The 27,271-nt window shown below is 38.9% G+C and overlaps 1 protein-coding gene and 1 long non-coding RNA gene across 3 annotated transcripts in view; one reads left to right on the plus strand and one right to left on the minus strand.

The window, feature by feature from the left end:
* LOC129144902 (uncharacterized) overlaps nt 1–27,271 on the plus strand; it is a 216,036-nt gene that overhangs the window by 50,889 nt on the left and 137,876 nt on the right. The gene's annotated exons all lie outside the window — the stretch shown is intronic.
* Nucleotides 1,923–26,686, minus strand: LOC119230519 (myosin-4). Its single transcript, XM_037491720.1, has 40 exons — nt 26,665–26,686; nt 26,411–26,459; nt 23,403–23,645; nt 23,176–23,319; nt 22,665–22,821; nt 21,717–21,744; nt 21,511–21,625; nt 21,013–21,105; nt 20,798–20,861; nt 20,553–20,651; nt 20,329–20,432; nt 18,141–18,279; nt 17,460–17,578; nt 17,210–17,359; nt 16,940–17,110; nt 15,114–15,423; nt 14,189–14,262; nt 13,542–13,629; nt 13,342–13,459; nt 12,904–13,027; nt 12,676–12,812; nt 12,294–12,549; nt 11,670–11,912; nt 11,182–11,358; nt 10,828–10,973; nt 10,447–10,537; nt 9,972–10,361; nt 8,922–9,048; nt 7,989–8,107; nt 7,666–7,862; nt 6,251–6,434; nt 6,006–6,171; nt 5,783–5,907; nt 5,212–5,520; nt 4,468–4,671; nt 3,626–3,751; nt 3,369–3,539; nt 3,179–3,283; nt 2,943–3,038; nt 1,923–2,170 (listed from the first exon to the last, which is right to left on the minus strand). Exons 3-40 carry the CDS (start codon nt 23,604–23,606, stop codon nt 2,018–2,020), a joined length of 5,823 nt encoding a protein of 1,940 aa, XP_037347617.1. The 5' UTR covers nt 23,607–23,645; nt 26,411–26,459; nt 26,665–26,686; the 3' UTR covers nt 1,923–2,017.

Consider the following 27,271-nt stretch of genomic DNA (forward strand, 5'->3'; position numbering starts at 1 on the left):
AGGCATCTATACAAAGAACACAAAAACACTAATTCAAAAAGAAACCTACACTGTTATGTTTACAGCAGCAATATTTACAATAGACAAGGTATGGAAACAACCTAAATGCCCCAAAACAGATGACTGGATCAAGAAGATGTGAGATATATATATACACACACACACTATATGTGAGATATATATATATGTGTGAGATATCTATATATATATGTGTGTATATATATCTAGATAGATGTTTATACACACACACACACACACACACACACACAAAGGGATATCACTCAGCAATCAAAACAGATAAGCTCATGTCATTTACAGCAACATGGATGGAACCGGAAGGGATTATTCTAAGTGAAGTGACCCAGAAGGAGAAAGAGAAGTACTATCTTATTATTTAAATGTCCACACAGTAAAGCCATATTATAAATTTTAAGAACGTATCAGTGGAAAAAAAAAAATACCTTGGCCACAGTGATGATTCGATTTCAGCCATATATATTTTTTTTTTTTTTTATAGAGGCATGCTTTATTTATTTGTTTGCTGGTTTGTTTGTTTGTTTTTGTTCACACATGCACTGGGCACAGTCAGAAGCGCGGGAGGGCGAGAGAATTCACCAGAGCCAGAGCGGGGAGCAGAGCAGGCAGAAGGACCGAAGCACACTGCTGAGGGGAGCAGCGGGCGGCAGGAGAGGTCTGCGCGCCATGTGGGACCCTCCTCTGGTGGCCGGGGAGCAGCCGGGGATCGAACCGGCGCCGCAGAGGCCGCGCGCAGCCTCGCAACCCAGCGCTCAACCGCCGCGCCACCGGGGAGGCCCCCATATATATTTTTTTTAATTAAGAAATACCCTTTCTGCTTCCTCCCTAAAATATGTATGGTAGTGAGAAGAATCAGGTTCTTTGGTAAGCAAGGTTTATGTTGAAATTAGAAGTTCAACGAGAATATTTATCTAAAAGTTCTGTCCTTTTTTGTGCACAGGGAGGAGGATCAGAGGAAGAAGCATCCCAAAAAAGAAATAAAATCTATAATCACTAAGTAATGGGGAGATTTGAATGCTGTGAAACTGTTTAGCTTCTTGATTACCTCCCTGTCTTTTCTTTGTATTAGTAGTAGAGTCCTTCTTTGTTCATTTCCATCACTGTCATCTCTAAGCTGGACCACTTTTATTCACTTTCTTAACTGTCTTTCCAGGTTTTTCCTATCCTACCCCAACCTCTGTACAACTGCCAGAACTCTCTTCTCATGAAATCCACCATTTTGATGTATGTCCTGATTCCTCATGCTTGCATAGGGATCCATCCCCTTTGGTCAGGTCTTGGATCTCTGGCCTCATCTGATAACCCTTGGCTCGTGAGGCCTGTGTTCAAACTACTCTGAAATCGCATGCTTGTTCTCTCTTCTTATAGTAACCAGCTCATTTTCTCTTTCATCTCCTCACTATTTACCTGTTTTTAGGAGTGAGTTTATAATCCCCTTGGGAAGCCTTTATGAATTCTCCAGGTTAGCAGCTCCTTCTATGTTATGGCCACACTTTGTTTTCCTGTTTCTGTCAGAGTATGTACATTGTAACCTAATTTGTTTGGATTACTGTCTCTCCCACTAGCTTGAGCTCCACAAAGGCAGGGGTAATTGTCATAACAGTGGTGCTGATTTCTGTTCAGACATACTCTTGGTACAGGTAAAATTGTTTGAATGAAACTGATGTTGCATTACCTGCCTTTGCATTCTCTTAAAGCACGTCATTTTTTTCTCCTAACATTAAACTTTGCTTACTGCTCACATTCATTTTTGTTGTCACCTCTTAACATAGTAGGAACTTAAAAAATGTTGAAAATTAATTAATTCTAAAATAAAATAATTCTGCAGAGCCTTTAGTTTGTAGGTAGGAGACACATATTTTTAGATTGCAAAATTTTCTGCAAATTTTATTTCCTTGACATTACAGTGACATGTACAGTGACAAAGAACTTCACATTTTGTGCATTTCTTTGGTCACTTTTCAGCCTTGTAATAAATTAATTACTCTTCACTTATGATTTTCGTGTGAACCTCCCGGCTCTTCACCCGCAGCTTGTTGACCTGGGACTCGGCAATGTCAGCCCGTTCCTCGGCCTCCTCCAACTCGTGCTGGATCTTGCGGAACTTGGCAAGGTTGACGTTGGATTGTTCCTCCTGAGAAAAGAAGTGCATTTGAGAGAACAAGAAAATTTGACATTTTCTGATTCTTGTTGCCTGTGTAACCAGAAGGAGGCTATAGAATTTTCTTCATGAGTGAGAAAGCAAAAGGTTCTGTTGTTTACTGACATACTTATTTGGGAGCAGGGCATCCATTGTTGCCCCTGAATGAATGGACTTAAAACCCCCTGCTCAGCCCCTCTCACTTGATTTTTTTCTTCCCGGAATATTTAAGATGCTACAGTGACAGCAGGGAGATTAAAATAGTGGACTCTGAGCCAACCTTGTTTCCATGAGGGAAAGTCTAAAAAGTAGGTACAGTGGTGGTATTAAATGCAGAGAGCCTTAAGGAAGGTTTCAGAGTTAATAGGATACAAAAGATATTTACAGCCTAATGAAAAAGAAATATCCTGAGATGAATATATCATGAAATTAAAAAAGACTTAGACTTGAGAACTGCCAGTTGCACAGTCCCCTGTGAATCTGGTAATTGCTGGGAGTTGTAGAGTATTGTATATAAGAAGGAAGAGAGTAGGTAACAAAAGAATGATTTCTATTTTAACTTGCTTAAAGAAGTCTTAGAAGAAATAAACATGAATCTCTAAGGTTCCTGTAATAGTGGTAATTTTTCCTCATTCTAAATAAATATTCCTATTTGTAACTAATTTTGTGTTCTTTGCCTTTAAGAAAGCATGTTAAATTCTGTAAACTTTAGGTTCCACAAAAACCTGGCACTGCAACCTTTCTCTTTCACTATGTAGATACTCACAGCCTCTTCTGCTTGTCTTTTGTAGGCTTTAACTTTGGCTTGTAATTTGTCCACCAAGTCCTGTAGCCTGAGAACATTTTTACGGTCCTCCTCAGTCTGAAATGAAAGAGATGACAAATAGATAGTGTCACTATTTGAAAACAACAGGGAGGAAGGGAGAAAGGGAGGAAGGAAGGACTCATTCTTTTTAATTTCTTGAGAGCAGCAGGGCTGAAAAATATGGAAAGGCTGGTCACCTGGTAAGTGAGTTCCTTCACTCTTCTCTCGTGTTTGCGAAGACCCTTGACAGTCTCAACGTTGCGCTTCTGTTCATTTTCAACCTCATTTTCCAGCTCCCTCACCTGGAAGAGAACAGGTATATTTAACCATTGCCTGTAATGAGCTGCCTGGACAGGCTATAAATCAAGTGAAATGGTCAACACCCACCCTGGCCTCCAGTTTCTGGATCTGCTTCTTCCCGCCCTTCAGGGCCAGCTGCTCAGCCTCATCCAGACGGAGCTGCAGGTCCTTCACTGTCTGCTCCAGATTCTTCTTCATGCGCTCCAGGTGGGCGCTGGTGTCCTGCTCCTTCTTTAGCTCCTCGGCCATCATGGCCGCCTAATTAACAGCAAAACAAAATCAGTTGAGGGAGCTGAGACAGCATAACAAGATTCAGTTTGATCACCCCGTTGCCCTCTGCTCACGTCAGTGATGGCCTTCTTGGCCTTCTCTTCTGCATTGCGGGCTTCCTGGACAATGTCCTCCATCTCTCCCTGGATTTGGGAAATGTCTGTCTCCAGCTTCTTCTTGGTATTGATCAGGCTGGTGTTCTGTTTCAAATTAAGGAAGAGAAGGGGAAGCAAATGTAACTATATTGTAACTATTTACATTGTACTTTTTTTACTGGTGCACACAGGCATAAATTACTAAGAAACGTGTAGAATAAAAAACAAAAGATGATTGTAAGTTTTTGTATGCCCTGCTTCTTACCCATATTTCTTTTTTTAATTAATTAGTTAATTAATTTATTTATTTATGCAAGCACTGGGGTACAGTCAGAAGCCCGGGAGGGTGAAAGAATTCACCAGAGCCAGAGCGGGGAGCAGAGCAGGCAGAAGGACCGAAGTACACTGCTGCGGGGAGCAGCGGGTGGCAGGAGGGGTCTGCGCGCCACGTGGGACCCTCCTCTGGTGTCCAGGGAGCAGCCGGGGATTGAACCAGCGCTGCAGAGGCTGCGGGCAGCTTCGCAACCCAGAGCTCAACCGGTGCGCCACCGGGGAGGCCCACCCATATTTCTTTTAATAAAAATTCTCTTAAGTTCTTCTAGGTAAAAAAACTAGCTATTCATACCAAATATGTTTTACTAATACTGGTGACAGCCTATAAACATAAAGCACAACTCCTGCCCTAAGAAAAAAAATTAAAGTGCTGGACCATGTGGTACCACACAGCTCATAAAAAATGAATTATTATCCTTTCGTTGTTCATTTACTTTTGATGGCTCTATATTTAAGTCCATTTGCTCATCCATGATCCTGAACCTCACCTGGGTGTGCAAGAGTTGCACACGTTCACTAGCATCCAGAAGCTCTTGTTCTGCCACCTTTCTGCTCCTCTCAGTCTGCTCCAGGGATGTTCTAAGCTCTTCAATCTCAGCCTGCATGAGGTTAGCTCTGCGCTCCACCATCGCCAGTTGTTCTTTAAGGTCATCTTGGCCTCTGATGGCATCATCCAAATGTAGCTGAGTGTCCTACACAGAGAAAATGACTCTTACTCATGCTCCAATTAAAGTGAATACAAATTTAGAGTCACACACACAGCGTGCTTAGATAGGAAAAAGCTGTAAGTCTCTTTTAATGACTAATTCTTTGTAGCCTAGGGTTACAGTTCTAACACAAACTAACATGTTATATTATTTTAGATCTTGAATCACAGAAGAATACCATTACTAAAGCTACAAAATTTTGGATCAGGAGAGTATTCTTAAAGATATGCTGGTCTAATGGTGTTCTTTTATATTTAGTAAACCAATAAAGTGTTTTATGCAGTGGCATGTAGCTAAACTCACCATATTCTGATTCTCTTTCCCTCACTATTTTGTCTAAAATGTCAAAGTAAACTTAGTCCAGGTTTTCTAAAAGCACGCTTTGTTTAAAAGCTGTATGCAATTTTCAACTAATTACCATACTATTTAGATGATACATAGCATAGAGTCCTCCTTAAATATTAAAATATGAGTTATACAATGACACACAGACTTTATGCCACCTTGTGTGTTTATCCAATGTACCTTCAATATTCCTTGAGTGTTTCTAAGATTCCTTATTGCCTCCGCAGCCTGGCGATTGGCATGGTTCAGCTGAATTTCCATTTCATTAAGGTCTCCCTCCATCTTCTTCTTGATCCTTAGGGCATCATTTCTGCTTCTGATCTCAGCATCGAGGGTGCTCTGCATGGACTCCACCACTCTGAGATGGTTCCTCTTTAGCTGATCAATTTCTTCATCTTTTTCAGCAATTTTCCGGTCAATCTCGGATTTTACCTGATTTAACTCAAGTTGGATGCGAAGAATCTTTCCTTCTTCATGCTCAAGAGACCCCTTTATAAAAAGCAACATTTAGGTTATCTACAGAATTTTTTTGTTCACATTTGATGATTTCTTCAAGAAGACATTAAAAAAAACTTACAAACTCTCATACATCTTATTTTAGCCTATTAATTCTGCATTCCTAAGATACAGTTCGTTATTTCTCATTGAATTGCATGAGTTATCCCCTAAATGCTTGCAACATGATAGAGTTCAGTTGCTATTATTTTTTCAATTTATTTTTAATGCATAGGTAAGCAAATGAAACGTGTACCTCTGCTTCCTCTAGGGCAGCCTGTAACTCACTCTTCTCTTGATCTATTTGTTTCTTTATTTTTTCCAATTCATGGATATGCTTTCCTCCCTCGGCAATCTGCTCGGTCAGGTCAGAGATCTCCTCTATATTTGAATAATAAAATACCAAATTCAGTTGAGAAATATAAAAAGTTGCAATGATCGCTCTTTACCATTTTTCAAATAGAATGACAGAGACTTACGTTGTAAGTTCTTATTCTCTCGCTTTAGGGTTTCAAGGTGGTCCAGAGATTCCTCATAGGCATTTTTCACTTTGAACAGCTCAGTGCTAAGAGAACGGGACTCCTTCTGGGAGGCCTCAAGTTCAGCTTGAGTTTCTTCATACTTCTGCTTCCATTCTGCTAGGACCTGGAAGTATATCGGTATTAAGCCTCTGTAACTAAGAATCATGCCAGCCTCCCCTCAGAAATGGATCAGCATGTGCTACCTTGTCAAAGTTCCTTTGCTTTTTGTCCAGAGCTGCACAGGCTGCATTTGTTCTGTCCACATCAATCATGAGGTCCTCCACTTCATTCTGGAGCCGCTGCTTTGTCTTCTCAAGGGAAGCACATTTGGCATTCACAGCCTCTACGTGCTCCTCAGCATCCTGCAGACGCTGGGCCAGCTTCTTCCTAAAAAGTTGTCGGTGTGAGTGACCAAGAACATAGTCAAAGTTATCACACAGTGAATCTTGCAAGGCTGCACTAGGAAAACATATTTCCCCCAAGAGTTTTGCTCTTATGTTTGAAATTTGTTGAGGTATTTTAAAATATCTACTTAATTCCCATTTATCTCCTCTAGAATTCTGTTTTCCTGAGTGAATTCTTTCCTTTATCTGAGGAATTTTCAAACGTATTTATGGGGCCATTTTTGTGTGCATTATGTGGTGGTGGTAGGGCTGGTGGTGGTGTGTGTGTGTGAGAGAGAGAGAGGAAATATGAATAAGTACTTTAACCATGGGAGCCATGTGAGGATATGATGGTGAGAAAGAAGTGACCACTGTGAACAGTAGACCTATCACCAAAGAATGATAGCACTGAATAGGATCCTTAAACACTCTCTGGTATGATCCTCTTTATTTGAGGAAGAAATGAGGAATCTGTGGTCCAGAATGAAATATTCAAGGCCATAGAGTTGATCCATAATTTTCTGGACTTGGTGACTCCAGACAATTATTCCATTATTACAGTTCCCAAATGTTCTCTAGAGTTTCACTGTTTCCCTTCATCAGGCCACCTAAATCACGACCTCTCCCAGCCCACATGCTTATCTAGAATGCTCCCTCTGCAAATGCTTACCAAACTTTCTCCATTCTATTTAATTTTAGCAACTACTGATATAAATCAAATTTAAGGAGGCTTCCCTCACTGGGAATATAATAGTTACTTTCCTTTTATGATTTTATTGCACAAACAGTATGAATTTACTAGTGACTAAATTCACTTATACTGATTTTTAGTTTAAAAAAATGACAGAATCTGGTAAGTGTTTATTCTAAACTTCCAATATTCCAGGTAGGGATAACCTACTTATTATTAATTATAATATTCATAATAATGTACCATTATATCTTATATGATATGAAAATATTTCTCCTTAATTAGTGAGCTGATAATTATTAATCCATTTAAGTGGAAAGAAATGCCGCTAAAAGACCAGAATGTGGAGCGAGATCTGGTTTTACACTATTCAATGGATATACACTAAGCTATAGGAAGGAGAATATGGCAGAATCCATCACTCTACAATCATGTAGGCTAAAATCCTTCACAAATCCCCATGCCTAGAAGATTCTTCTTCTTTAATTTTTCCTCCTCTTTTTTTAACTTTTGTTTCTTTCTGCCCCTCACTAAGAGTCCATACTTGGCCTCCTCCAGTTCCTCGGTGCGCTGGATGGCGTCCGTCTCATACTTGGTCCTCCACTGGGCAACCTCGCTGTTGGCCTTGGACATTGCCCTCTGCAGCTCAGCCTTGGCTTCCTGCTCCTCCTCATACTGTTCCCTGAGCAGGTCACAGTCGTGGCGGGCTGACTGCAGGGCATGGGCCAGGGCGTTCTTGGCCTGGACCAACCAAAAAAGTGTGCAATGTAAGTTTATGTTTTGATCACTGATATTGTATATATGAAGTTCAATAGCAGTCATGCTGCAAAGGTCAGTGGTTGAAAGTATCAACTAGAGAATTCTGACCTTATTCTCCTCTTCTAGCTGTCTCTTTAGTTCTTCAATCTGCTGTGTGAATGCTTGTTTGCCTCGGGATAGCTGAGAAACCAGAGCATCTTTCTCATCAATCTGTCGTGAATATTCTCCTGTGGAAGACAAAACACAAGTGATTTAGATCTGTTGTCTAGGTAAAGAATAAAGAATCAACATTAGAACTACCTTATTTCATATGATAAAAAGAATGATTCAGGAGTTTTTAATGACACTGAGAAGGTTATTCCTTAATTTTTCAAAAACATATAAGCATTCTGTTATATTTTAGGATTTGGGTTTTTTTCCCCCTAGTAATGAAGAGGCAATAAAAATCTCCTCAGCCCAGGGAGCTTAATTTCTTTCCATTTATAACGATTCATTTTACCATCTCAAAATAGAAAGGTAAAGAAATAACAAATCATGATGAATAGATGTACATGATCTGAGAAATGATTTGTGTTTGACAGGTATGCAGTCACACGCCCCTTAGCACCATTTTGTTCAATAACAATAAACCCTCCGTCTACCCTTTCCTCATTCAGATAGGGACCACCTCTCCAACTAACTTCCCCCCTGTGTGCCATTTCCTTTCTTGTCGTTCACCTACCCTTCCTGTGCTTAGATGTCGCCATGATTTCCCCTCACTCTGGTCCTGGACAAATGAGTGTCTCTTCCACACTCAGTTGAGAATGCCTAACTCATCTTACAGGTGATTTGATACAGCAATGGTGGTTATGTAGAGCCCAGATGTGTAGTAGATTACCAAGTGGGTTTGTGTAAGTATACCTGTAATGTTTGCATGCAGACTTGCCTGACAGTAAAATTCTTAGAATTCATCCCCATCATTAAGAGATGTATGACTGTACACAGGCAAAGTTTGCCTTTCAGGGCCACCTCTTCAGTGCCTGGTCATGTTCATTTACTGACCTGATTCTGTGTGTAAACGTGCCTTCTGGGTTGACAACTCATTGATTAAGCGTTGTTGTTCCTCTTCCTTTGTTTTCACTTCACTAAGCTGGTCCTCTAGTGTGCGGCACATTTTCTCGAGATTTCCCTGTGGTGGCAGGAGAAAGCATGAAAGGATGATGTATTTCTGTTTGGAAGTCTGGGATTTGGGGAGCTATGACTACTTGTGGAAAGTGGCTGAGATTTATGTACTTTTTGTCTCCTTCAGAACCCTGCAGAGTGCCTTGGAAATGGAAGAGGTACCTAATTTTGGCTAAATGAATAAATAAATGATTGTGAAAATTAGATTATTTTCTTTGGGAAAACAAACATCATTTAAATCTGCATCAGTGTAGAGTTTGGTTTTAAAGTATTTTTTTTTCCTGTAATTATGTTCTTTCACAGTAATAGTGATAAAGTTTAAAGTGTTTCTACAAATAAGATTATAAAGACTGAAATGATTTAATATGATGGTGCCTATTAAGAATAGTTTTAAAATTTGAGATGACATTTTAGGTTTGTATAGTTAGATTAGATATAGTCATATTTAAATATGATCATTTTGAATCACATATAAAGACAAATGGTGTCACTTATAGAGAAACAAAGGGTGAGATAAAACCAAACCAATAACAAACCCTAGAAATATGATGTAGAACTGTGGCTACCAGAGGGGGAGCAGGAGGGTGGAGAGCAAAGTGGGGTGGAGCACAACCGATAGTGGTGGAGGACTATGGGTACCTAAGGCTGGGTATTATGTGGTAACATACACTTTGAAGGTTGTGATCTTATACTTCTAAATCATACACATTTTTGTAAACTGTTGTTAATGCAATAAAAAATATTACTATAATAATTAATATTCATCAACAGAATATATTTGTATAAATCACATAAATATATATGAGTACATACATATATTTTATATTTACACTTATATATGCATATACGTGTGTGTGTGTGTATATATATATATATATATATATAAACTTAGATGAAAAAACAGATGAAAAGGAACAGGTTAATGAAGACCTTGGATTTGGATATTGTCTCCATGTTGCTAGCAAGGTCATCGATCTCCATCTTCAGCTCGCTCTTCTCCTTCTCCAGCTTCTGCTTGACCCTCTGCAGGTTGTCAATCTGCTCCCCGAGCTCAGCCACACTATCTGCATGCTTTTTCCGCAGAGCTGCTGCAGTGGCTTCATGCTGCAGGGTGGCCTCCTCCAGGTCCCTGCGCATCTTCTGGAACTCAGCCTCCCGCTTCTTGTTCATCTCAATCTGGGCTGATGTGGCCCCACCAGCCTCTTCCAGCCGCTCGCTGATCTCCTCCAGTTCCCGGGAGAGGTCAGAGCGCTGCTTCTCTGCTTTGGCCCTGGAGGCCCGCTCTGCCTCGATTTCCTCCTCCAGTTCCTCAATGCGGGCCTGGGAGTGACATGTCGACATTAATGTGAATTCACAGCAATTTTGCTTCCTGTAGTGCCCAGAAAAAGTGGAGGTTATGACTTGCCTGTAACTCCTTGATCTTCTTTTGCAGCTGCATCCCAAGTGCCTGTTCGTCTTCAATCTTGCTTTGCAGATTGCTCATTTCAAACTCTTTCCTGTTGGAAGATCAACACATTAGCTCACAGTCAATTCTCTTACCTGTCTTCTTTTCTATGTATAATTGAATGTCTTTTTATTGCTGATTTGAAGACATGAGTACTATGTTTTCAAATCAACAGTGTAACATTTTAATTAAATAAGAAAGCCAAAGATGTCATTATTTGTTTTTCCAATATATATCCCCCATAAATCTGAAGTAATATTTTAGAGATTTTTAAAACATTCCATCTGAATTGATGCACAACTGAATCATATTATTCAGGTTATAACTAAAGTATATACTCACTTTTTAAGTTTCTCATCTAGTTGCTGTTTGTCATTTTCTATATCCATTGTGGATTCTTGGGCCAATTTTAGGTCTCCCTCCAGTTTCCTCTTGGCTCTTTCTAAGTCCATGCGAAGTTTCTTTTCTTGTTCCAGAGACCCTTCAAGCTAAATTTATAATGGGTTTTATTTACTTGTTTCAGTTCTTATATTACTTTTTTTCAAATATACCTAAGAGAATTTTGAAAGATATACCAAATAGCATGAGAACTTTATTACTTCCAAATCAGTTGAAGGCTTATGAACATCTTTGATGGTTTGACATCACAATAGCTTATTTCATCTTAAGGGAAAACACTAAGTTTTTCACGCTTACATCATCTACTTGCTGCTCTAGCTTGGTTTTAGCTTTAGTCAGGGTGTTGACTTTGTCCTCTTCTGCCTGCAGGTCATCCAGGGTCTGCTGGTGGGCCTCTTGGAGGGCCTTCTTCTCCTTGGTCAGCTTTGCGATGTTTTCATCCAGACCTGCCATCTCCTCTGTGAGGTTTTTCACCTTTAGATTTTAACAAATAACAGCAATATCAATGACATCCTATAACCTTGATTAAAAAATATGGTACTATCTGAAGCCAATGCAACCTAAATTGTAAAATGGAAACTAGAAGTTAATCCAAGCCTACATTACAAAAGAAAATGGGAGATAAAGGGCAACGTAAATGAATAGAAGAGGTGAAGACTATAAAGATGACAAAATTACCATAGTATGTTCCTTCTATATTGATAATTTTTAGATTAAACCTTTAATTAAAATATTTAGCAACAAGATCACACTTGTCATATTCTAAAATGGGTCATGATGTGTACCTTGTTCTCAGTGGCATGCTTCTCCTTTTCCACCTTGGCCAGTGTCAGCTCAAGGTCGTCAATGTCTTTCTTCAGTTCTGAACATTCATCCTCCAGTTTCCTCTTCTTGGCGGTCAGCTCAGCATTAATCTCTTCCTCATCCTCAGCTCTCTCAGTTAGCTCTTTGATTTTGGCCTCAAGTTGGATTTTGGTTTTAATCAACTGGTCACATCTTTCTTCTGCATCAGCTAAGCCATCTGCTTCCTGGAGAGGGAAATTAGACATTTCCTTTTATCTAAGCTATATCTGCAAACAAACAATAATTTATTAAAAGGAGGGAACTTCAATAACTTAACAAATTTGGTCAATATATATGCTAACTAAGTTGCCAATTAAAATATCAAATAGACAGCTTTTCTCACTTATGATCAAACTATACGACACATGGAATATATGTAGCATAATTTATGACTTTCTTGTTTCTTCCTTAGGTCTTAGTGTTTTTGAAAGGCAAATAATTCCAGCAGTTATTTTAGTGGAAATTGTTTCTTTATAAACCTTAAGTAAAAAAAAAAAAAACTCATCCAGTCATGTAGTGATTGGGTAATAAGCACATTGCCAAATTTTATAATATAGAATACTCACAGATTGAACTTGGAGCTGTAAGTCATTTTTTTCTTGCATCAAAGCAACCATTTTCTCTTCAAGTTCTTTCCTTTTTGCTTCTGACTTAGCCAGCTCTTCTTTGGTCTTCTCAAAATCTTCCTTCATGTTGGCCATCTCCTTCTCTGTCTCTGCACTCTTGAGGAGGGGCTTGATCTTGAAATACAGCTTCATCCAGGGCCAGTGCTTCACATTCATGAAGGCACGGACATTGTACTGGATACAGAAGATGGACTCTCTAGAAAAGGAAAAAGAATGCAAATTAAGAATAATGTGGAAGGTGATCAACACTCAGCAAAAGTAATGACTTCATTGGTTTTAAGTATGAAAATGTAGAGAAGGAGGACTGGTACTTGGTCCTCACCTCCTCTCCATCATCTTCTTGAACTCCACCCTCATCAGGAACCCTCTGCACATGGCTTGAGTGCGTGTGATGAGTTGAGCCAATTTATCATCTCGCATCTCCTCTAGAGTTCCCAACAAGCCAGCTTTAAAGAAAACCTTGACAAAAAAATAAATATGTTATTTCCACTCGTGATAAAGTCCAAAGGTGATGAAGTTATGATGGAGTAAATATTTGGGTTGGTGGTACCTTGGTATGACCAAATTTGTACTGGGTGTGGTCAATGTCAATGGACCCTAGAAGTTTCTCAGAAGCCTTCTTGCTGTCAATGAATTGACCCTCTGGGATAGCACTTGCGTTTAGAACCTTGTATCTGTGAGAATAAAAGAGTATCAAAATGTGGTTTTTTCACTGCACAAGAAGGTAGAACTCTTGGCAGCTACAATTGAAAAAAAAAAGTGATAAACTTAGCTTTGGGGGAACACTCCTTTAAAACAAATACGACTGTGTAAAACTTGGCAAGTTAAGATGAAAAACATGATAATATAAACCAAATATTTTATTTTTTTAGGTCCCCTTTCAAATAATTTGTGCTTCAACTTTCAAAGAAAAGTTTACAAATGTTTGAATTTCATAGTGATTTTGACATAGACTAAAATAGTGAAAGGGGAAAAATGAGGCATATACCTCTGTTTGAAGTCTGCGTAAAGGATCCTGCTTGGGAAGCCCTTCCTGCAGATGCGGATGCCTTCCAGCACACCATTACACCGCAGCTGGTGCAGCACGAGCTCATGCTCCATGGCCCCTAAAAAAAAGATATATTTTATATATAATAACCTATGAGAAGTTACATACAGGATCTCATTTGGATGTCAGAAATGTCTCACCAGGAGTTTTGGTTTCATTGGGGATCAGGCAGCGTACAAAGTGGGGATGAGTGCTCCTCAGGTTGGTCATCAGCTTATTTAAATTCTCCTATAAAACCATATGAAAAGTTTCAAAATAACTTCTAGTTACAGCTACATGGGAGTACTTATCAGTGATGTGTAGTTAATGTGCTCCCATTTCATGCTTTATAATACACTGTCTGAATGAGGACAAGTCACCATGTCAAGATGAGTCAAACATGGAGACATGGTGTTTTACACAAAGCCTGTCAACTTCAGTTTGTCTGAAGCACTGCCAATAAGGAATTCTGTATTGAGAATGGTCATATGAAGTAGATTTAACTGAGCACAGTGGTTGCTTTTAAGAGAGGATGTGATATGATACGAAATTTGTTCAATACCAGATCTTTTACATTTGGAGTTGAAAGGGAAAATGATTCCTTTTTCTGTAAGGTTTGATGTGAAGCAACACACTGTGGGACTTCTTTTAGTTAAACTTTTCCTGAGGCATTTTTCAGACTTTTTTTTTTTTTTAGTACATAACTACTTCAGTTTCACTATAGACTTCTGTTTAAAAATACTTTAAAACATTTTATGACAGTTTTATTTGCAAAAGTAATCTTTTGGAATTCAAGAATATACTGCACCCTGAAAAGAGCTGACACTGTCTGGAAAGAAGAACCCTTCTTCTTGGCACCTTTCTTTCCACCACCACCACTTTCTGAAAAATAAAATAGAAAATTTAAAATATTTACAACAGCCTTTAAAGTACTATCCATAGACATCAAGACTCCCAAAATTCCCTTTGTAATTTATATCTGCACTCATTCATTTATGTCATTTCATTCTTATCTTCTTTCTATGTCTCCCCTTCTTCAGCTATAGATTAAGACTACACAAACTTTGACTAACATTGTAGGAAAATGACAGGAACAATTTAGGTGAAAAGGGTAGATGTGAAGATGGTGTGGGACTTCTCTGTTCCAAATCAGCAGTTTGTTCCCTGAGGGAAGTGCCCAGAAGACAGAGCAGTAATGCCCCCTGAGTGCACACAACTCCCAGAGAAAGCAGGCAAAGCTGCATACTGGGCTTAGGTAGATGAGCCTCTGTTAACCTGCGAGGAAGTTCCATGTCATATTTGCTTGTGTTCTGTACTGTTACTTGCGTATCTGATGTTAGGGGGTCATAAGAGAAGAGAAATTCAATTCCAGTACATTCCTCATGTACAGACAAAGGATTTCCTCATCTCTAACTTAACTGTATCCTTGAAGGAACCAACATTATTATGATGATAGAAATGAACTTTATGATCCTGAGCATATCACTTCCCCTCTGAGTCTGCTTCCTCATGGGTGAAACAAGATCGTGGACTAAATGATCCACAGTGTCAATTTTAGCTTTGAGAGTTTATAATCATAAGACTGTACCACACTATTAAATATACTTCCTTTCATTAGGTCCATGTAAACTACTATTTTCATAATAGGCTTTATTATAACTGTATCTGTCTCTGATAAGCAATATATACCTATTTTATGGCTATAGGAACATATTAATGGTATTAAAAATGACCTGCTTCAGCAGCTTGCCCCCCAGCAAAGAGGAAGGCCAGAGTCTTCAGTCCAGACTTCTGGTACAGCCCCACCACGGTCTCGTTCAGGGGGTCCTTGTTCTTGTCAAGCCAGCCGGCAATGTTGTAGTCCACGGTGCCGGCGTAGTGCACCAGCGAGAAGTGGGCCTCGGCCTTGCCTTTGGCAGGCTTGGGCTTCTGGAAGTTGTTGGACTTGCCCAGGTGCTGTTCATATAGCTTGTTCTTGAAGGAGGTGTCTGTGGCCTTGGGGAACATGCACTCCTCTTCCAGGATGGAGAAGATGCCCATAGGCTGGAAGGCAAGAGGGCTGATAATGAAACCCTCAGAAAAACATGCTCCAGGTTTTTACATAGTTTATATGTTTGGTAGAAACCTGAAAATACAATGTTCCAAGAGAACATTTTCAAATGAAGACTTGGAATGATAAGAAACTTAATGGGCATGATGATCCTACTCTATTTTCTTCTTTCTACTGCTGAAATGTGAAACAATCATATACCAAGGTCACATGGGGTATACTTTGGCTGGAAAAACTCATGCCATTTGTGCCATTTGGCAAACTTTATTTTCAGCATATAAAACTAAATTCCAAAACTGAATTCTTTATTCCATATATATATATATATATATATATATATATATATGCTTTCCTACTGACAATGTAAGAAAGTCTAGACATGACAAAAGTATAAACAGAAGAGAAATTATGGTTAATGACTAAAATGATCCATTCCTAGGAGAAAAGTGCATCGCATGTTGTTTCATTAAAACTCTTTATACTGTAGACTGTTTCCTGTGACTGTGGAGTTAAGTGATGCTGATTTGGTTTTGCTTTAAAAGCAGATTGACTCTTTCAGTGGCAAATCTGATATGAAAGACTGATAGAAAATTCAACATTGATGATTTCACTTCAGTCACAAGTTGTCTCTCCAAAGTTATTTTGATATTCCAGAAAGTGAAATAAATACTAGAGAAGAAAGTAAAATGCCTTTCATGAGGTCATCATAGCAGTAGAGATACTGTATCACCAAATTAAAATATCTTTTTCCCAAATCAGGCACACTAATCTGCTTTTATACCCTCATCTTTTATATTTTTATGAATTTCAACACAAGTATTTGAAGTCTTCTGGAGCAGCAGTTGCATGTACATTGCCCTTCCTACTTCATACAGGCTCATTCATAAGCACATACTATATAGATATATGATGCGTTCCTGACACACAACAGGTACATGGTGAGTTCCTGATACACTTTTGAGAGTGTCTTGAAAATGCTGGCATAACTAGTGCTCTACCTCCTTGATAATAGGAAATTAGGGGCTCATTTTCCAGGTAAGGTCATAGTAAGGCTTGATGTTTTGTCAGAGGTCATTCTAGTCTCAATGACTGCAACAATTAAAGAACCAACCTTCCAACTTTGAAAATATCTAGACATATCCTGCTCTGACATATATAATGGTAAGTGCACAATACACCATCATGTGTTCGCCAGGACTGATTAGAGCAGTCAGGGGACTATCTGTAATTTTGTGCATGAAATCATATAGGAATAAAAGTGAGGGAAAGTAAACTTATTGGAGGGATAAATGGGAATCCATGTGTCTATGTATTTGTGTGTGTGAGAGGGAGTGGCCATTTTTCTATAAATTATTTATTAATAACAGATCATTTGTGACATACCTCAAAGCGCATCAATACACATTCATTGTAAAACACCACTGCTTATTCTCTGAGAAGTGGCATAACAGTTAAGCATAGGGAAGTGGACAATTTGTTTTGCACATTTTAAAAGTAAGTTATGCTAACCTTCTCGATGAGCTCAATGCAGGCAGCCAGGTCCATCCCGAAGTCGATGAACTCCCACTCGATGCCTTCCTTCTTGTACTCCTCTTGTTCCAGCACGAACATGTGGTGGTTGAAAAACTGTTGCAGCTTCTCATTGGTGAAGTTGATGCATAGCTGCTCCAGGCTGTTGAACTGGGTGTTTCAAATACCAAAGATTTTGGGTGAGTTTGAAAAATCCCTTGGGGTTTTGGAAAAGTAGACACAAAGCTGTCATTTTCCCAAACCACTCACATCAAAGATCTCAAAACCAGCAATGTCCAAGACTCCGATGAAGTACTGCCTGGGCTGCTTGGTGTCCAGCTGCTGGTTGATGCGGGTGACCATCCACAGGAACATCTTCTCATAGATGGCTTTGGCCAGAGCACCCACTGAGTTGTACACCTTCAAGAACAGAAGTAGTTTTGGTGTTTGAATTGAAAATATTGATAGACCCTATTTTCCTGTGGCTCAAATGAATCGGGGGTTTTTTAGTCATGTTTACCTGCTGTACAGTCTGGCCTTTGGTGACATACTCATTGCCAACCTTGACCCTGGGGTAGCAGAGGGCTTTGAGCAGGTCAGCAGAGTTCAGACTTGTCAGATAGGCTGCTTTGTCAGCAACTACAAGAACAAGAATAGTGAAATCATAAACAGCTTGCACAATTTCAGGTGTGAGTGAAGGTAGCAAAGAAAAGTTTTGCTCAAAGAGTAATATATATACTGTGACAAAACCTATTCATTTATACATAATTCTTCAAAAAGGCTAATTTTAGCCTTTTGGGGGAGATGCTAATTTAGAAATTATGGAGTAGATGATCTCTATGATATTTAAAATATAGCAAAAATAAACCACAGGTAAAAGTAATTTGAGTAATTCTCACTTGGAAAAGTAATGACAGGAAGATTCATATTTGTTTTATTTTCCAGTGCATGTGGGCACAGAAGTTATTCACTGGAATAAAAAATGGTCTTAACCAAGTAGCTTACAAAAAGGCAGTGAAGAATGGAATGGGTAGAAACTCTACCCACACAAGTCTGCTCAGTCACTTAGGCCCTATATCACTTGTTTCCTTTATACTTTCCCCCATCATCAGTTAGGTCAAAGGAAGTCAAAAGGCAGTTCCTGCCACTGAGGAGCTGGTATCAGTTCTGTCACTTGAAAGATATCAACCAGCAGTGGTACCTTCAGTGCCATCCGGCTCCGCTTGCTCCTCCCTTTGCTTTTGCTTGAATTTCATATTCCCATAGTGCATCACAGCCCCTGTGAGCTTATAGATGGCTCCCTTTTCATCAGAGCTGAAACCCAGGATGTCCACAGCACTCTGTGGAATTTGAATCACCACACAGTTATCATCATGGCAGTCTCCCTCAAAATCCAGGGTCTGTCCCCAACTCATGGCAGCTTGTCCCTCACCATGCTTCACCTGATATTTGGCTAGCACTTTGCTGTTTGAAAAAGGCACTCATATTCTTTCCCACTCTGATCAATATAGCAGCACCAACAGGTTTGTAGCAGTCTCATCAGTGAGTCAATGAAGAGTCCAGATGTTGTAGGACTCACATTGTCAAGCCATACCAAAGCGGGTCCTTTTCCATTTCTCCACATTAGCCTGATATCACTACAGTCTCACAAATCTCTGTCTACTCCTTCTTCAAAATTGTTTCTAACCTAATACATAGTCTTAGCTTATCATCCCACCCTAATGGGCATGAAGGTTGTGGTTGAGAAGAGAATATGAGAACAGTGATGTCCTCAAGTTTTTTACCACATGCCTCTCTGATATCAGGTCACAGCCAGCTCACCCTGAGATGCCTGGCTGTGAACTTTACTGGCCATTTTTCAGGCAAGGAAGAAACATTTATGAAAAGAATATTTTTCCTTTATTGAAATGTTTCTGTCTTTCTTCTCTATCAGATTTTTATTATCCTCTTAGTTGCCCATGCTAGTTTTTAAAAAGCTTATGTAAGGGAGGCAGGCATCAGAAAAGGTCTTCTCTCCCAAGACTCTTGCCCAGATGATTAGCTTTTAGTTCCAGCTTAACATTTTTTACAGTACCTAGACATTATTACTGAAGTCCTTGAGCAAGACTACTGTATTTTTTGAACCTCTGACCCTAGGGGCTAAAGCCTGCATTGCTTAACAATTAGGGTATTTCTGAGAAATGTATCATTAGGTGATTTTATGGTTATACAAGAATCATAGAGTGTCAGTACATAAATCTAGATGGTGCAGCCTACTGAACACCGAGGCTGTGTGGTCTGTGAGGACCGCTGTCAAATATGCAGTTAATTGTCAACTAAAACATTGTTATGAGACTCGAGACTGTATTTCTCAACTCCATATCACTTTTGAAAATAGGAGTATGAAAATAAATTATAAAAAGTAAAAAGCTGATATAATATAAAGAGAAATAGTTTATGGGTGCCTTTGTGGTGGGTGTGGTGTGGGTGAGGTAACATACACCTGGAGGGTGTGATCCTGTACCTCTAAATCAGATGCAGCATTTTAAACTGGTGTTGCCTCAGTAGAAAGACATAAACAAATATGGTTTATAAACTTCTTCAAAATGATATTTTGAAAGAAAAATTATTTTCTAAAGAAAATTTCAGTCCTATTTGGGTGTGTTTGAATAGTCCCTCTGGTATTAAAGTTAAGAATAATTCCTAAAAAGACTAACTACTATTCAGAAATTCAGGGAAAAAAACATGAAATATATATGTAAAGAAAACAAGACAAAGAGTAATAATCTTAAAGAGGAAGGGGTGTGAATGTATAGTTTTAAATGTTAAAGACTCACAAAGTCCCCGAGAGAGTGTTTTTGAGATAGACAATCCCTTTCTTCTAGTGCTACAAGGGAAGGGAAGAGTTAGACTGTTAGCCCACAGAGATGCAGTCAAACAAAGTTTGTATTTACATTTGACTGTGAAGGAACTGTGGGCATTTTGTATTCTATTATGAAAAGATGCAAAAATATTGGAGCTCTTTTCCCTAATTCTTGGAGGAAGGGTCTGGCATAAAACAGGAGAGAAACATAACTATTGGAGTATAAAAATCAACCAGAGGTGACTTATAAGAAAAAAAAACAAGGAGACAACTAGCCAAGGAATGGCAAGAACCTATCAGTTATTATGGACATTTAAAGTTTTCTGATATGTGTGTGTGTGTGTGTGTGTGTGTGTGCTTGGTGGGGGGAGGTGGGGTGCAATGGTGGCATTGAAATAGCCTATAATTTTATTTCAGGGGTAAGAGAGCCTGGAAAGCAATATTAGCCATTTATAGTCTTTCTGCTAACGCTGTCACCTCAAATGGAGGAGAGAGGTGTATGCCTGAAAATGAACATGCTTTCTCCTGTTTTGTACTTATTACTTACATCTGTGGCCATCAGCTCTTCCTGATCATCAATACTGGGCACTGTAATTTCACCTTGACTAACAAAGGCAAAGTCATAGGGGTTGGTGGTGATCAGAAGCATTTCTGTACACATGGAAAAGAACAAATAGACAGTGTTACTTGGTCATCAAAAACATTTCAGAGGGACTTCTGAGAAGGGTTTTAATTCTTCCGTGGTAGAAACAAATCAAAGATAGTTCTTACCAATAAGCTCTGGTTTCTTATTGGACATGATTTGGTAAAATATGTGGTAGCTTCTTTCCGCCTTTAGCTGGAAAGTAACTCGGGACTTCTCTAGCAGATCTAGAAAGTCAGATTAAACACATTTAAAAGAAAAGCCACAATGAAAAATTAAACATTTGAAAAGTCCACACAACATATATAACAAGATTTTCAATATAAACCTTCAAAGAAAAAAAATGTTCAATCACTAATGTTTAATGACTTACATGTTTCAATATCAGCAGAAGCTAGTTTGCCTGTGGCACCAAAATGGATCCTGATGAATTTACCCTTAAAAAGGCAAAGGAGGACTTAATATAAATACTAAAAGGCAGATATTGTTTATCTAACTATGGTCAAATAGATGGGAAGGATATTGATCCCACATGTACAGAGGTGTCAGTGCTAGCCCTCACAAGAAAAGAAAAACCAGGAAACTTACAAAACGAGAGGAGTTGTCATTCCTCACAGTCTTGGCATTGCCAAAGGCCTCCAGTAGGGGGTTGGCGCTGATGATTTGATCTTCAAGTGTCCCCTTAAGAGAAATGAATAAGATAGGTAAGGAAACCCTGGAAAAGATGAGTTGCAATCTGCTGAAATAACTTTTCATTTATGTCTTCTACCCCACCCCCTTCGTAGGATCTTGTTTTGGGAAGGGCTTCTAAAGTGAGTGTGAAGGAGGACAAATTGGAGGAAGAGAGTATTTCATTGGCATGGCATTGATTTCTATATTCTCAGACCCAATTTTTTCCTTCTAATAAATAGTTGTGATAACTTTTGCCTACTAAACCTGCCAGTACATTTCATTCTCACAAGTCCTTCCAAGAGTTATTTTCTAAACTCTAGCATCACATGCAGTTGGTTGCTATGGCTCTGAAGTACCTTGACCAAAATTTAAAGTTTGTTATCCCTTCCATCCTCAAATGACTATTATGCCCACCTGCATCTTGCCTGAAGGAGCTTCATCCTTCTTCTTCTCGCCAGTGACTGCAATTGTTGCAAAGTACTGGATGACACGCTTCGTGTTCACAGTCTTCCCTGCACCAGATTCTCCACTATCAAGTTCAAATAGAAGAAAAAGTCAAAATCCAGACTGTAGTGACCATTAGGAAACTCAACAGAAAGAAAGGCATGAAATCTACATACGTAATCAGGATTGACTGGTTCTCACGATCTGTGAAAGAGAAATAGAAGATAATGTTAGAAAAATACTTAGCACTAGATTAACCAAATACTTAACTCAAAATTATCTTTTAAAACTCCCCACTTGCAGAGAAGGAGAGAGAGGGATCAGAGGGAAGGAGGGAGGAGCACAGGGGACTGAGGTGATGGTGCACAGGTGCATTGGTGAAGGAAATTCTGTGGGGACTACACCTAAGGGGGTGGAGGGAAGCAAATATTATTTTAAAATGAACAAGGATGTAAAAAATAAAAAATTAAAAATAAATGAAACTCCCCACTTGCAAAAAAATGAATTGTATCAGTTGGTAGTTTGTTTTTTTTTTTCACAAGATTCTTTTAAAAATAAGTAGCAAAAATGTGCTAATTAATCCGTGTGTAACACTCCTAGAATATGCAACATAGTATTTCACTATACTCTCCATGCAAGTAATCTAGCAACTTCAGATAATAGTTTCAGGTCTCATTTAGTCATCTGGTTCATAGCTCAGAATCCTGCCATGTTGTTAATGTCCAATCCAAATTTCTGTAGTAATTGTAAGAACTTGTCACTATGAAAATTCAAAGCTTCTTTTTAGGAGAGATGATATATTATTACCTATAACTAGACTGCAGAGTTGATGTCTAAATTTGGTTAATTTTAAGCTGGAATTAGCATTCATTAACTGATTTTAGCATAGAAATCTAAGCTAAATTCCCTATTTTTGTAACAGATCCATTTTAATCTAAATAGATTTCCCCAGTTTTAAAATTATTAGTGGTATTACTACTACACTATTATACTAGTAACTATATTATTGTAATATTATGATTTTCTTGCTTGACATTTTATTCTCAAAATACTGTCCTTTTATCATCTGTGTCAGTACACACATATTTCAAAAATGGCAGTAGAAATTGTAGTTAGGGACTCACCAGTCAGCATGAACTGATAGGCGTTGTCAGAGATGGAGAAGATGTGGGGCGGGGCCTCCTGGCGTTTCTTGCCTCTGTAGGCGGCCACCACCTCAGGGTTGTACACTGGCAGCCACTTGTAGGGGTTGACGGTGACACAGAAGAGGCCCGAGTAGGTCTGTGGGAAATGACATGGTTGCTCAATCAGCAGTCACCACATTATCTGCAAGTCAGGAGGGATCTAAGTAATAAGGCTTAAGAGTCATTCACTTGCTACTTTCCTCTAACACTGCTGCTACACAAAATATTTCAGTTTTCCAGTGAATTCAAGTTTGCCACATGCACATTTTCAAATGCCTCAAGATGTATGACACCAACCAAATGAGTAGTCAAAAGGTAATGTAATAGCAAAATCTGAAACTGAAGTAATTTGAATTTTTAAATTCAAATTTTTAAACTGAATTTTTAAATTCGCTTTACCTGATGCAGTACATGGACTTAGTGAAAAGTAGCGTCAAAGGGGGGCACTCACGTAGATCATCCAGGCTGCATAGCGCTCTTTGAGGTTGTACAGCACAGCGGGCTCGTGCAGGTGGGTCATCATGGCCATGTCCTCGATCTTGTCATATTTGGGAGGGTTCATGGAGAAGACTTGATCTTCCTTAACTGTGACAGTCTTAAGAAAAGAAAGAGTCAGTGTATCAATTCGGTCATAGAAAAAGATCAACTCTGCCTTCCCTCCTTTTCTTGTTTACTTACAGTCCCACCTTCAGTCTTCACTGTCACCTTCCCCGACTCCCTGCTCTGAACCGTACTTTTCACATAGGACTCCTTAGCGTCCACCACAAAGACAGAGTTCTTGGCATCAAAGGGCTTGTTCTGGGCCTCAATTCGCTCCTTTTCAGACTTTCGGAGGAAAGGAGCAGCCTCCCCAAAAACAGCCATCTCCGCGTCGGAACTCATGGCTGCAGGCTATTGGTGGTAGCACAGGGCCAGGTACACCTAGAGGGAAGAAACAGCACCTAGTGATGACTCAGGGTGGACACGCACTGTCCTGTTGATTTCATGTTACATGGTCCAATGGCTATGCTTATTTCCTCACCGCCCCCCCCCCCCGCCTTTTAGGGATCACTCCTGTGTAGTATGCACAGATGCTGAGAGATAGATCATGGGTTTGAAAGCCTTGTAATGGTTGCTTAATTTTTGTGACATTGTATTCCTCCCTCCCATCCTCTATATGTAACCCTTAGTTGAGAAGTATGGAAGAACTGATTTTTCAATCAGCAGTATATGTGATGCCTTAAGAGTGGTCAGAACTTTTCTTTTTCACTTCTTCTTCTCTTCTTTTTTTTTTTTTTTTTTTTTTGACACTTCAGTGTCAAAAAAATCACTGTTTTTGGAAATGGAAAATCACTGTTTCCAGTGGTGTTGCAATCTAAACGAACCTATTTAAAAACAATGTAGGTAAAATTTCCTCTTGCCCCAAATTATTAAAAACAGATGTATAAATTGGATGTAAAAATTATTAAAATTGGATCTCTGAAAAAGTTGATCTTTCAGAAAAAAATTCAGGTTGAAAATACAATTGGCACAAATGAATTCCTGACATGTATTAGGTAAATAAAAGGAAAAGTAAGTACAACAAAAGTTGAAAATCCACCAAATATTCTTGTCCTAAGTAAAAAATAAGTAATTTTAAGACTTTTCTATCAGTTCTTAAACTGTGTGAATGTCAGCAGTATTATCAAAACAAAATATAACTTTAAGGATTTCTGGGACAAAACAACAGTTGAAGTTTTAATTAATTTAATAGTGATTGCATGTTTACAGTCTATTCATTTTTGTGTTTAGCTTGATTTCAACATATTGGTTATTTTATATGTTTCTTATTGTTTTAGTTATATATCTCACTCCATCATCTTTTTTTTAAAAATCAGTCCTCTAAATACCTCTTCAGCATAAAGTTTCAAGCTAAAATAAATTAAAAAATATTTCCCACTCATGGACTTCCCCTGGTGGTGCAGCAGTTGAGCGCTGGGCTGCAAAGCTGCCCACAGCCTCTGCAGTGCCGGTTTGACCCCTGGCCGCCGGCGAGGGGCCCACATGGCGCGCAGACCTCTCCTGCTGCGCCCGCTGCTCCCCTCAGCAGTGTATTTCATCGGTCTGCCTGTTCTGTTCCCCGCTCTGGCTCTGGTGAATTCTCTCACCCTCCTGCGCTTCTGACTGTGCCCAGTGCTTATATAAATAATAAATAAATAAATCTTTAAATAAATAAATAAATAAATGGAAATATTTTCCACTCATAAATTAATTATGAGAACACAAGAATGTAAGTCATTGCCCTGGTGACAAGGATATGATGAGTGACCAGTGTTAATAAAGTGACCTCTATCAAGTGGAAGAGGGACTGATTTGTTCATAGCAGTGTCTTGGTTGTCAACAACAATGGCAACAACTGCCTCATACTTTCCCCTGTTGTCCAGAAAGAGACTTGGTCTTTTGTCATCAGCATTAAGCTGCCTCTCTTAACTTAGAATATTAGGTATGGCATTTGCCACACTGTGTCTCTGAAATCAGCATAGTTCACACCTACTCTTTTGACATAGTGACAATTAGACATGTTTTCAAGGAACAAATATTGGAATATATAATGTAATTTTTTTTCTTCAAAGGAAAAATGTTATCCTATTATGATTCTTTGGTTGTTGTTTCCACGCTTGTTTTTTCACCGGGTAATTCTGAACTAACAACATACTACCGTGTAGAGATTACTATAATGTAGTTTATCTACAGAACACAGAAGGAGATATTCCCATCTACTGTCTAAGATTAGTAGTTTTCCAATTTGTGGACCACAAGACCCAAAGAATCCTCAGAATTGTTGTTGGGGGCAGGGGCATCCTTGAACTCACCTACACAATGACAATTGCCTTATTTGAACAAGCAACATTTCTACACAATGTTTTCTTTTTCTTTTTTTTCTAAATGAATGTAGTTGCTGTATTAAGTATAAGCTCATTTAAAATAATGAGTAAATGTACAGTAGGTATCCATTATTATGTATATTCCTAACATAATACCAAAAGTACAGGTCCCAGCATAAGAAGTTGGGAAAATTTCATTCCGTGTTTTGGTTCTCTGGGAGAGTACTTGGAAACCACTGATTTGGATCATAGATGACAAGAGTTGGAGGAACCTTTACAGTCAACTAGAATCCAGCTTCCTCATTTTACCGATGAGTAAACTGATGTCTGGAAAGGTGAAGAGTCATTTAGTGTCACAGAGGTGTGAGAGGTGGTGCTGGGATATGTGCCCTGTTCCCCTAAGTTCAGGTTTGGTGCTAATTCCACACTAACACACTGCATTTCAGGATACAGAAAAGCCAACTGGTTTGACCCAGGCACCCACAGTCAGTGAAAAGCCTAGATCGACACCTAGAAATTTTGGCTTCCAGATCAGTACCTTGTTGATTTTATCATTTGAGCTCGTTGATATGTTCTTATCGGTTTGATTGGAGTACTAGTTCACTATAAGTGTTATATGAGATCATTGCCATCTTTCTGAAGTTTTATCAACATGTGAAAGATGAGTCATGAAATTTTGTTTGGTTAAATGGTCTGAAAGTCAAAATTGTATAAGAACCCATTTTTAATTCTCTTTGTATCCTATTCCCAGTACTAAACTAGGAAATAAAATGGTAGCTCTTTAAGACATGGCAATATAGAGATCCATTTGCTCTTTAGAGTGTAATAATAAATTACTCTTACCTCTTGTGTTACCAGATGAAGAAGGTGGCAGGCTCAAAGCAGACAACTACTGTTAAAAGAAAAAACAAACAAGAGAATGCAGATTCTTTTTTTCTGTTTAATCACAAAATAGTAGTGGTTATGATGTGTACAATGTCATCCTTAGGAATGTTGGATAGAAAATTAAAATTTGGGAAACAGTAGCCATCTCCCCTAAGTGAGTAATCATCATCAGGCAAGTAAAACTAGCCAAGGATTCTTCCACATATACATACCTTAAAGAATTTTGAGGAAGGACAGGACAGAGGCATCTCGGCTCCACTTTTATAGAGACCATTCTGCAAACACAGCAGCCACCTCAGCTGTCCTAGCTGGGAACCTACTTGGCAAAACCTTTTTTGGCAATCTCTTTGCACAATATTCACTGACTGTAGCTGTGAATGGATATAATTAGAAATATTTCTTGTCACCTATAAATAATTTGACGCAGGATGATCTAGGGTTCTTTGTAGGCATTTGATAGGGGATGGGGATTCAGGGCTTCTAAAGATGTTTTTCCAGCTTTGCTGTTGCATCATTCATCACGGAATTCAAAGCCAGGTTCCTACTTACTCTCCACCTATAAAATTGGTCCAACAGAATGAGCCTGACTGAGGAGTTTAGGACTAATTGATTGTTAACTCTTAGAACCATTAAGGAGCTGGGATGATTTTAAAATCTGATGCTGTGATTGGAAGCAGTGAGTGGGGGTTATTAGGCAGAAAATACCTAGCCCTGGTCTGGACCTTAGAAACACTTGCGATAGATTTCTTTTAAAGTCTGAAAATCTGAAGATGAAGAAGATAGTGAAGTCTCAAAGTAGGCAGTGGTGATGGACCAATG

The sequence above is a fragment of the Talpa occidentalis genome, unplaced genomic scaffold, assembly GCF_014898055.3.
Source record: "Talpa occidentalis isolate TD23 unplaced genomic scaffold, MPIMG_talOcc4v2.1 talOcc4.7, whole genome shotgun sequence".
In the NCBI taxonomy this organism is placed as follows: Eukaryota; Metazoa; Chordata; class Mammalia; order Eulipotyphla; family Talpidae; genus Talpa; species Talpa occidentalis.

Bases quoted from the DNA above. Each gene is read 5' to 3' on its own strand.
- LOC119230519 (XM_037491720.1), bottom strand. From the start codon at position 23,606: ATGAGTTCCGACGCGGAGATGGCTGTTTTTGGGGAGGCTGCTCCTTTC. The intron at 17,111-17,209 runs GTGAGTGGTTTG...TGAAACACCCAG, and splicing joins CTGGTTTTGAGATCTTTGAT to TTCAACAGCCTGGAGCAGCT. The intron at 3,039-3,178 runs GTGACCAGCCTT...CTTTCATTTCAG, and splicing joins TGAAGGAACTCACTTACCAG to ACTGAGGAGGACCGTAAAAA.